This window comes from Aythya marila (genome assembly GCF_965140915.1).
Source record: "Aythya marila genome assembly, chromosome: 1".
Taxonomy (NCBI): domain Eukaryota; kingdom Metazoa; phylum Chordata; class Aves; order Anseriformes; family Anatidae; genus Aythya; species Aythya marila.
The window spans coordinates 44,639,094-44,651,139 of record NC_139042.1 but is presented as its reverse complement, the minus strand read 5'-3'; the positions used below and the strand labels follow the sequence as shown (position 1 = coordinate 44,651,139).

Sequence of the window (12,046 nt, the reverse complement as noted above, 5' to 3'; positions counted from 1 at the left end):
CTCCCCTACATCCAAGAAACAGCCTTAAATGCAACATTACAGTTTCCCCTACAACTGTGTCTACCTGATGCCTTTATTTACATTTTAAACCTTTGGCAGGAGGGTTTTGCAAGGGACACTCTCTAGCTACATTTCTGAATCTAACACTCTCTTCCAAGATGTCACACTTCTTTTTCTTTGCACAAGCATAGCCACTGCCTATACCACATCAGAGCAGAAAAGCTAAAAGTTAGACTCAAATCAAGGTTAAAAGCAGCACTACCCTCCAGGAGCCCTGTGCTTTTTGGATACACAGAGCAGGTGTCACAATGACAAGGTTATTATGAGAAAGTGTTAACACTTTTACTCAAAGCAGAGAAAAGATATAAAATCCTTCAAAAAATAAAAGATATTGTAAAATATGGCTTTCATCCAAATAGGTCAAAAACCACAATACTGGGATTAAGAAAATTCTGATACAGGTTTAAGTGACTGATAAATGTAACAGGAAAGTATCAGGAATATACATCCTACTGTAGAATTAAGGTTCAACACCAATCTAGCATCACACTTAGAAGCACTAACAAGATAGCCACTTCTAGAAAAATGAGTAAAATGACATATAGATATTTGATATAGATACCATTGTCATCATTATTATTGTCTGTGGGGTCAGGACTTCTGTAATGACAATTTTTAGAGAGACTACTCTCTTCAGACTCCCAAGAGAAAGACTGTCTCCTCCTGGCACTAATTCAGAGCATGTTGCTAAGTTTAGGCTCTTCTAAAAAAATTTCAGACACCTCTCCAGAGACACCCTAAGCAAATTTTGCCTTGTCAGTACTTCCCGTAGGTACCTACACTGCAGTGAGAACTGAACAGACATTTAACAAAGAGGCAATACTTGCTTCTTGCAAAGAAGTAACACAGGAAAGAGAGAGGAGCATAACACTATCAACAAAGAGTACAGTACGACAGAGAAAGCATGAGAATAGCACAAAATAGAATAGTCAAAAGCACACAAGTTACAGAAACACCATCAACACAATTATTACACTTCTGCAACACCTTTCTTCCCAAGCCTTACTCTGTGGGATAAAAAGCACTCTACAGTATCTTTTTAAGCATTTCCACCCCCAGAACTAGTCAGGTCCACAATAAACAGAAATGAGCTTAGACAGCAAAGTTTAAGATGCTTTTCCAGCTATTCACTAAAAAAAAAAAAAAAAAACAAACAAAAAAAAAAAACACACATTTGTTTCATCAAAGTAATAATTTCAAACTTATCAGCGCCCACATATACCAAAAATAACAATATCTTTTTCTTGGAATAAGTCCAACACAAAAACATACGTGCCTCCTCACAAAGAGACTTTTTTATTTATAAATAAAGATTAATTTGTAATTACAGTGAAGCATTTCAAACCCACTATTTCAAAGTAAGTTAAGAAACAATTGTGAGACACTTTTAATGTTGAATACACTACAATACATGAAGCAGAAATGACAAAAAGAAACTTGATGACACCACGGAGAAACAATGACTCCCTCCATCACTTTATCCTGTCATATTTAGTGCTTGCCTATAAGTGCTTGCCTATTTCTCTTTTACTAAGGCCTTCTACTGTGATGTTTCCCGGAGTCCAATGAAACTGGTATTACATTATACAAGCTACTCCTGAAGGATATGATACATTACAGCCCCCATCCCTAAGAGATGACAGTCTAAACACCACTTCTGTTTCTGACACATATCTTTTCATGGCTTTGAAAACTCAGGAATGTTATTTTTTGTAAAACACAATGTCTCTAACATTCAAACTAACAACCCATCTTGAAAAATTAAAAAGATCAAACAAATCTAGTGGGGTTCTGCAGGACTCCAATTTAAGCCCTGCATTTTTCATAAATGACTTGGATGCAGGACTCCATGGATCTCTTCCAACTCAGGATATTCTATGATTCTATGATTTGTGAATGCCCACTCCTCACTAATATTCAGATCAAAGCTTACTGACTATATTCCAGTGTCGGTGTCAGAAAGTTTTACTGTATTACAAGAACATTTGCACAAAGCCCAGTTAAAAACTAATTACTGGTCTATATGTTGTATATCCATAAAACGTGAAAACAGATATACTGGATGTGGAACACTTGGTAAAGAAAGTGAAGACAATCAACTTCTTTCTAATATATTAAAATACAAGTTGAGCTACCAAGAACAAAGACTATATGTCATATTTACAAGTCTGTGGACTATATTCTAGAAGTAAAACAGCTCTCAGAAGATAGACATCATGGCACAGAAGAATCTGAACAAAAGATGCAATGCTACAAAGACAAGAAACAAAGTGCTCCCTTTGTAGAGCTTAGGGATATGGTTTAGTGGAGGGCTGTTAGCGTTAGGTTGGAGGTTGGACTCGATGACCTTGAGGTCTCTTCCAACCTAGAAAATTCTGTGATTCTGTGATTCTGTTTATTTCTTTTTTGAAGAAAAGAAATAAACAATATCTTTATAAAGAAGTAGTGCTACCTCTATATACCACATGGGGGAGGCTCATCTACATCCTGAAATGTTATTTCCAGTTCTCTTCTGTAGATATCAAAAACTTGCAGTGAAAGATAATGAGAATAATATAAAAGCTATAATGATCATTTGGGGACTAGCAAACAGTGAGCAAGATACACAGGCTATCAGGAGAAAAATTATATGACAGCTTCCAGAACAGTCTAGTTTTGAAAATATTCTCTTTCCCACAGAAAAATTATCCTCAGAGGATGAATCACTAAGTGTATCTGTGCCCATTAATAAAAACTAGTTTTGTTTTTAAATTCTACCTGGGAAAGCAGTTTTATACCTTGGAAACAAAAACAGCGATTAGTAATCCACTGGATAACAATAATAGTGCCTGTATTTTTAGGATAACTGTCAAGGATAATGCTACTACTATTGTTTTTAGACTTATGCTACCTTACAGCATTCTAAAATGAGACAGATATCTTCTCTACGGAGGTAATACCTAACATAACTACTCTACAAACCTTTAAATCATGGACTTCAGATTGCAAATTCTGCATTTTCACATAATTATAATGACAACTAGAACTCATTTCTAAGAAAGTATTTAATTATAAGTCACATAACAGTCAATTCCCAAATATGAAAATAAATTCTTAAGTAGCATGCTTATTATAGTTTAATAAAAAGTAGATGTCATATCTAAGAGCCATATTAAAAAGACAAGGGATATCTGCACTGTGAATGAAGTGTCTGATCTTCTATGCGTTTGTTGTCATAAGAATTTTTAACCAAGCACTTCTATCTTGAAGTGCAGAGTAGAAACGTTCCAGTGCAGAAGAGAAATACTGTATTTGAAATGCAAGCACACGCTTCCAAGTAGAATATAAAAAATGAATTTTTCCCAATTGAAATATACAAACCATCTTCAGCAACTGTGTTAGAAAATCCAGTGACAGCAGCACTTGCAAAACCTCTAAGAACTGCTTGGAATTATATAGGTGTTACAAGGGGTTATTTCAAACAAATGAAATCTAACAGGAAATAATTCTTACAAATGTATATGTGTGCTCTGAGCACTAAACTTGCATTGTGGGGAAAGACAGCTATACATCTTTTCCTAGTCAATGTCGTATCTCCCCAAAAGTACTGAGATGCTGACAGGAATTACAGATACCCAGAACGTTTTGTTATCAGAATCGCATACAGAGAGGAACTGAATTGGTCTTGCCAGTTCTTTCATTCATTCTAGAGCATTAGAAATTGTATTATTTATGATGGAAACAACAATCCTATCATTTGCAAGCTTCAGGACATTATCATTTGCTACCCCAAAACCATTGTATGTAAAATTTTAATCTCCATTACATATGAAAAATAAGGACAAGAAAGCTGTATTAGATCTTCTTAATCCAGTCCTGAATGCCATAACATACATGTGTGATGCATCAATGCACATCAAAAAAAAAAAAAACAAACAATAAAACCTTGCAGTTCAAAACCACCACTGGATTCAACTCAATACACAATATACGCTTTTTTCCATTTATAGTATCTCCTGTTTGATTCTGCTGTTAACAGAGCACAGTGTAAAAGTTCCTTATGACTGCAATTTTTAGTAGCTGATGTATTTTATATTTTAAAGATGTATTTTATATCTTAAAGATGTCAAACTAAATGACTTCAAGATGAACCCCTGGGAAGCGAAAAGAGAATTAGGTGAACAGGACAGAACATGGCCCAGTTCTGTGTAAGCACAAAGTTTCTCATCCAGGTGAAACAGTCTCTCTGGGGCCCTATCAGCTAAGACTTTTTACAGGTAAAGAGAATATAGTTCTGCTGAATTACATATTCCTCCACCCCACTCCATTTTTCTTGCAGGTTTGTTATTTGTTTGGACATCAAACTTAATTGATGTGACATTGGGATCCAGCACAATAAAGGCTAAAATTTCACTGATGAGGTTCTTGGGTTCTTGAGTTTTGTAAAATCATAAACAAAGGAAGAACTGACAGTGGATCTGTTTTACAACATCCATGGACAACAAAATGACATCCATCTTGAAATATGTTATTTACTTTATTAAACGAATAATAGTTTAACCTTAAGGATATAAATTAATTTCATTTCTGAATGAAAATTCATCCAAGGCAAACTCTGAATCTAACCAGTATTTCATATTCTCCAAGGAAGTGAGGTTTTCTGTCTGGCAGGCTGAACTGGATGAGATATGCTTTGAAGCTCTGCATAAAAGCTGAGCTCCTACAGACTGACTCCTTGCTAAGCCTCTTAACTCCTCAGTTTATCCATCCGGCTGCTCGACAGCAGTTTACAGAAGCAAAGCTACGTAGTGTAGTTTCAGCCAGGGTGTAAATCAACATCATTTCATCGATTTTGGAGGAGTTATACCAACCTGCAGCATCTAGGAAGTTTACATACCACATCTCTCTTCTCACTGGACTTAACACTGACATCTCCCAGCATCCCCAAGTATTACCAAGAAAATATAGAAGCTCCACCACAGCTTTAAGACTATTATGTGACCCGGCTGATATGAATGAATCTCAGGAAACAAGATAGAAAGCAATACTAAAAAATGAGTGACAGGGAATTGATTTTGCACAGAGAGCTGCAGTAGACAAAACAAACCAGAAAAGTTTCACAGAAAACATGAATGAGGAAGGCTAAAAAGAAAAAAGTGACCCAGGTCAGGCCATTAAAAAAATAAAATAAACATAAAAATAAAAATAACAATACCTCATCACAAATTGCTCATGAAAAACAGGAAAAATTCCAAGCAAAGATCTTATCATATGAGGTTACATTTAACTTTCATCCTCCTTAGAGCTAGCATGCTCAGTCCACAGAAGTAGGGCTTGTAATAAACCTAGTTTATTATAAACTAGATATAAGCTTTAACTACTTATTGGTAGACCAGAGGAATGATGAGAAGCTTGTCACAGTGCTTCACAGAAGAACCACCTACAGGATACCACCACCGTGCTTATGCCCTTAAAGATTTATTCCAACATGAAATCTTATTTCCACAATGAAACACATAAAACACTTTTTTTTCACTAGAAAAGAAACAGGTTGGTAAGCACAGCAAGGTGAAAAGCATGATCCAAGTGACTCTTGAGCCTGAAAAATCAAGTAGTCATTTTATTATTTTATCACCTAGGATTGCTTTGACATAAGTCTCCCACAAGACCTTTAGTCTTGTTATGAGATAACCTAATTTGGGATAGTTCACAAAACAAATTAATATTTATATGAAGATCAGAATGTAATGCAATAAGGAAAACTTACATGAGCAGGAATAAATGAGCACAGATTTACAAGTTGCAAGTAGGGAACATGTATTAGTTAAAACCCAGAAAAACAGCCTCACAAAATTTTACCTTTTTTTGGTTCACAGCTCTTTTCTCTGCATGTAGTCATTCAGATATGCTGACCTTGCAGACAAAAATCAATTTTTACTGCTTTTTATTTCTATGTGCACTATAGTGCTTAAAGAGCTATGAGAATCTAAACCAGATTAATTTTTTGCTGATGCATCATGGACAAAATTACTAATCGAATTCTACCTATAAAACATCTCAGGAAGCACAGACTAGTACATTATAAATGTTTTTTCACTACATTTTTAATATTTCTCACGTACATCAGTGTTACTATTGACTCTGTGCCAAACAGAAGAGGCATGACTAGATTTCAAAATCCCTCTAAAATACCCTTTCAGTGCATATGGCTAAAGGGAGAAAACACTGTTCAACTCACAAGTATGAAGTTTGAAACTTTAGTACCAGAAAATAAGAATGCTATTCTTATTGAGTCACTTGTTAAAAATAGAATAAAATTACATGTATGTATTTATACATGCATGTATATGTTTACTGACAGAGTGAACAGCAAAATAAAAGAACAGGAAGGTCAGATTGGAGAAAGTTTGTTGTACTTTAAAATGGAATTAATAGATTCTTAAAACAATCTCATATTTGGTTTCAAAACCGGAAAAGAAATAAATAATGTGAAACCAACTTCTACAATGTTAGAGTAAGAAAGATGATGTTTTCTTAACCCACACTATTTGTAAAGGTACAAGCAATAATAACTGAACTACTGGAATCATAGAATCACAAAATGGCTTGGGTTAGAAGGGATCTTAAAGCTCACCTGGCTCCAACCCCCTGCCATGGGTGTGGACATCTTCCACCAGACCAGGTTGCTCAAAGCCCCATCCAGCCTGGCCTTGAACACTTTCAGAGATGGGGTATCAGCTTCTCTGGGCAACCTGGTCCATTGCTTCACCACTCTCATACTAAAATATGTCTTCTTAAAATCTAACTTGAATCTGTCCTTTTTTAGTTTAAAACCATTATTCCTTGTCCTATCACTAGACTACCTCACAAATAGTCCCCCTCCTGCTCTCAAGTTAATATTAAGTCAATATTAGTTAAAACAATTTTACCATAGAATTGCTGCAGTAGAAACATGAGTCCATTCCCTCCTTGAACATACTGCTCCCATAATGGGTTTTACACATGGCATGTAATTTCTGAGAAACTTTCTGCAAAGTCCAGGAAATTCATGATGCCACAACAATGACTAAAACATAAGAGATCAAAGTGACCCATGGTCAATATGTCTATGGAACAAATGTCACTCACTGTGACTTCTACTTAGAAATTATACTGATAACCATATAGTGATTTAAATTCCAAACAATAAAATTGCCTTTCTAATGCCTTTATTGTCTATTAAATTTAAAATAATACATTGGAAGGGAAAAACAGGTCATGCATTCCTCTGTATTGTTTCTACCTTCACAGCATGGATTTGATTCAGTTGCCTGTACTTAGATGCACAGGCCTATATCAAGATGCTTTTGGGAGGCCAAAAGAGTAGCAGAAAAGGCACAGAACCTATGGAAGGTCTGTATCCTTCCTGAGTCATCCAGATGCAACTGAGGGCATCTTGAATGGTGCTAAATGCCTACAGGAGTCAATGGGAAAGTAGACTCTACACTGGGATTCAGCTCCAGACTGGGACACCCTGCATGACAAAGATGTGTCTTCAGGTGGGTGCCAAGCACCCATTACCATCAATGGACTCAAGAGAATCACTGCTTTCATCCTTGGGTCAACACCTACACCATATCCCTTGAGCAGTTCCCCAGCTTCTTCTGACTCTGGACAAGACTTGCACTGATTGCAAGCACAGGCATCCAGTTCACACTGCAGACATGATCTCAGTGGTCTGAATCAGGAGCCAAATTCCACCCTAAAGTTAGGTGGGATGATAACCAACATGTGGACCTCAGTTTCACCTACCTAACTATAGGCAAATGAGCTCAACTGCATATTGCTAGGACAGTAAGTGTTATGGGGTCTTTCGTAGTCAAAGCAAAGAGGCAGATACCTTCAGAGACTGATTCAGTTAAATGCCTGTTTTTGGATGAGACTAACCACAACTTCCTTTATCCTCCAAAGCATAAAGGTACCTGCTCAATCTCTTTTAACAAGGGCTGTAGCTGACTTATACAACCATATGCTCATATTGCCATTGGCTTTATTTCCTTCTCCTGTCATCTTCCTATACTGTTCATTTATGTTTTCTTTCCTAGTGACTTATAAACCTTAATTCCTATCTTAATCACTTTCTTCAACAACACTTATTACAAGGTTAAGAGAATACTATATGGTAAAAGAGTAAAAATAATGGTGGCTGATACTTAATTAGAACAAAATTCAGCACACTGAGATACAGCTAAATTCACTGGCACTGAACAGCAATCTGATTTATCCCAATACTCAAGTCTACCAACAAAGCAGTGCAAGCAATCAAGTTATAGATTCTCTTTGTCTGTCCTGTACTTAACAAAGTCCTGATAATTTTATTACATGTGGATAAAAATGCCCTTAAAAATGTATTGCATCTTGATAATTTTGGTTTTGCATAAAACCAAAAGCACTGTTTTACAAATCCCAATGCCAGACCAGTAGTAAAGTTAGCATCAAAGTTTTCTTGCAAAGAGCCCAATAAATCCTATTTTAAGAAACATATGAAAAATATCAAATATAAAAAGTGGGAGTTTTGCAGCAGAAGAAAAGAATTAGAAGGAGAATACTTTTAAACCTACATCACCAGAAAAAAAAAAATTAAAAATATATTAGCATCCATGGAGTGGAGGAATACTTGTGTACATGAGAAAACTGCATGTTGGCCACTTCTGGAGCTTGCTGAACACTGAACACTAGTCAAATGCTAGGCCAAAAATGTCAACTTACTAGCAGAGAAATTCAAAGAATAGGATTACCTTGTTCCAATCTAAAGCATAGGGAACGTTTTGCAGCCTCTATCTCAGGACTTGGATGATCCAGAACACGTCTGCACCACTGCAGAGGGCTCAGTGATTTTTCTTGAAGGGTAAGAGTCTTGGTAGGCAAGACATACAACCTTAACCAAAATACACACAAATGTCAGCAAGATAAGCAATACTTAAAAGTTTACTTTTGTATTCTCAGCTTTCTGCTCTCTAATGATTTATAACAGTGCAAATCTGCAATACACTAATAACAAAATACATTCCAGAATAAAACTTTACACTCTTTCACTCGTTTTCTTGCCTCCTCAGAAAACTAGGTGACAAATTACAAACTGTACAGGTCCAGAACTTCAAATCTAGGTTCTATTAGACATCTTCTAAAAATCTTGCAACACATTATTACCACCGTCAGAATTTCAGCACGGCCCAAAGTTCAAATGCATTAGGTACTCTAAAGAAGCTACCATTTTTCCCTTCTGTATTTATCTTTACTGGAGATTAGATAATTTCAGCATTTGAATTTACATTTGAATCACAATTTCATTGTCACCCACTTCATAATTTTACCTACGATTTGATCAACTTGTCAGGATGCTGGTTATAACGTAATTTTTATACACACTATCTTCTCCTACTTGTACAGCAGTCATTTTAAGATTAGAAAACATCCACTGAGAAACAATGAAAACCTCATTTTGATATTCAACTCCTGTAAAGGGAAAAAAAAAAAAAAAAAACAGAAAAAAAAAAAACTATGCAAGAACTAGTACATATGTGTTATTCTCAGACTACAGCAGGCAACTAATCAGATGGTCAAGCACATTAGGAAGCCAGGTATCAAAGCGGATTGCACGGGTAAATTCTTGAAGCTGGAATCTGTGCTGCTGCTTCTGTCTTCATAGATTAGTGCGTCAGCTCACCTGGGAGAACACAAATCTCCCAGGATGTAAACTATTATTAGCCACCAAAGATGGCTTTCAGCTCCTTGGCCTTACCACTTCTGATTAATGTGACTGCAGACAGTCTTAGGTTTTTGGCACCAAAACACTCCACAAACTGTAAAGGAATTTGGCATCCAAACACGGGGTGAAAAAGGCAAGACAACGACAGCAATAAAACGATTGAACCTCTCGGGTGCCCACTTTCAGTCTTTCACCTTTAGGGTTTTGGTTCAACAGCTACCCAACCCTGAGCGTAACTCTTCTCTCATGTCTGCTCAGTGTCTTATTTATGTGAAGTGAATCAGCACTCCCTGTCCAGCTCACAATGAATAAATCTCTCTACAATCAGTATCTCCTTTGGCAATTCCAGCTGAGTTCAACTGCTGAATTTCTCTGAGGAGAGGACTCATTTCCCCTTGCTTCCTTGCCGTGCTTGGCTACACATTTAAAAAAATTATCCTGAGAAAAACAGAAATGAAAAAAAAAAAAAAGACAAAAGAAATGCTTTGAACTCTCCTGCTGACTTGAGGAACTGTTTCAAAACCTAAACATCTGAGTAATGAATTCTCAACAATCAGATATCTAAAAAGCTGAAAATCAAAAAGTTTTTATTTGTCTGCAATGATGCTAGTCCTAGTTTTTTGTAACTGCAGCTAAAAAAAAAAAAGAAAAAAAAAAAAAAGAGGTCTAAAATTAATAAATCAACAACTAGGATACACAGTGGTCTTTAGCTTTCCAGATATCAGTTTGCTTTGAAGATTTATATTACAAAAAGCCCCAAGCAGCTGACATCACACAGCTGACCATTGATGGACATTGATGGAGATTCAGCCTTGAACAAAAAATGCTGAGCAGCTAAAACAACTCACTCTTAGCAGAATAAGTTATCTAATTCTTCCCACAGACACATACATCCATGACATGTTGATAAGTTTTAACCTCAAGGAAACATTTAGGATTGCTTCCAGGGTGCAAATAAAATAGGACCTCGATCAAGATCATCACTCTGTTGAGGCACATAAAATAATGCTGACTTTGTACAGCCCTGAAATATAAATAAGCGGGAACAACATTTTGTTTAACATGACTGGTTCACACCAATTTGACATTCTACAGCACTTAGTGTGAAAGAAAGTTTAATCATTACTGCTCGTTTGTCATAAGCAATGGGTTACAGGACTGAGTATTCAGATACGCAGATTCAAGGCAGGTCCAAAAATCCCAAGCAGCCCTGAACAACCAATAGTGCACACAATGAAGCATCACTGGCAGAATTTCTATTCAATTTTTGGATGACTCTTAATTGGAAAAAGCAGTTTTCAAAAACTGAAGCACAGCATTATTTCATACTGTGAATTACACATAACCAACACTGAAGAAATATTTATGGTGTTTGGACTAATTATTAAATCCTATCTCTAGTGCCAAAATAAGGATGTTTATATACATCTCAGCTACATTACATTGTATTTTATTCTAAGCTGACGTAAACTTCTGCTCTATTTAAATACTGTAACCATTCTAAAAGCTATCTTGAAGCATTGATAGACAATTGAAACAGGTATTTGAATATGGATAATACACATTTTATTACTGACACTTTAACAGAATCGGGCATATGCTTGACATGGTTACGTAGCATGATTTCCATAGTAATTCTGCAGGATGTGGATAGTTGCTAAGATGTCTGCATGCTTTGCTGAGGCGAGTTTTGAGGCGCCAGACTTTTAAATGCATTGATATCTTTAGTCTGTAATGACCCCTTCCGCTTGTTTTCAAGGAATCGTTCCTCTAGGTCAAAGCATCTGAGAGCGTTTGGACAATCAGACACATGGGTCGTCCTTTAGGGACGCAGGAGTTGGACTCGATGATCCCTGTGGGTCCCTTCCAGCCCGCATACTGTATGAATCTATGAAATCTATGAATTTTTATTTTCGGCTTTATTATTTGCCGTTCGTTTCTGCTTCATTCTGGGCACTAACGCACTAGCACACCGCCATGCGTCCTGCAACTACACAAGACGCACAAACAAGCCTTTAGATCAGTGCCTAAAAGACAAAAGCCCTCCCAGCTCCCTGAAGATCTGCGACAATCGGGCCGGGGCTTTAGGACGGGGATGCAGCGCTGCCCTGATAACGGACCTCTCGATTTTCATTCCTTATGTAAACCGGAGCCCGAAACCGGGCTGAGACACAAAACCAGGCGATCCCCGCATCCCCAGGGGTTAAAGACGCGCAGACCGGGGGGCAGCGACCCCTCCGTGCCGCCCCGCTCCCGCTG

General features: G+C 36.9%; 1 protein-coding gene across 1 annotated transcript in view; it reads right to left on the bottom strand.

Annotated features, from left to right (window-relative positions):
• Positions 1 to 12,046, bottom strand: part of SLAIN1 (SLAIN motif family member 1) — a gene marked incomplete at both ends in the record, with an annotated part of 47,593 nt that overhangs the window by 35,029 nt on the left and 518 nt on the right. The window contains one exon of the mRNA XM_082751982.1: positions 8,817 to 8,956. Within this exon, the coding sequence (XP_082608108.1) occupies positions 8,817 to 8,956 (140 nt within the window). The remainder of the gene's footprint in view (positions 1 to 8,816; positions 8,957 to 12,046) is intronic.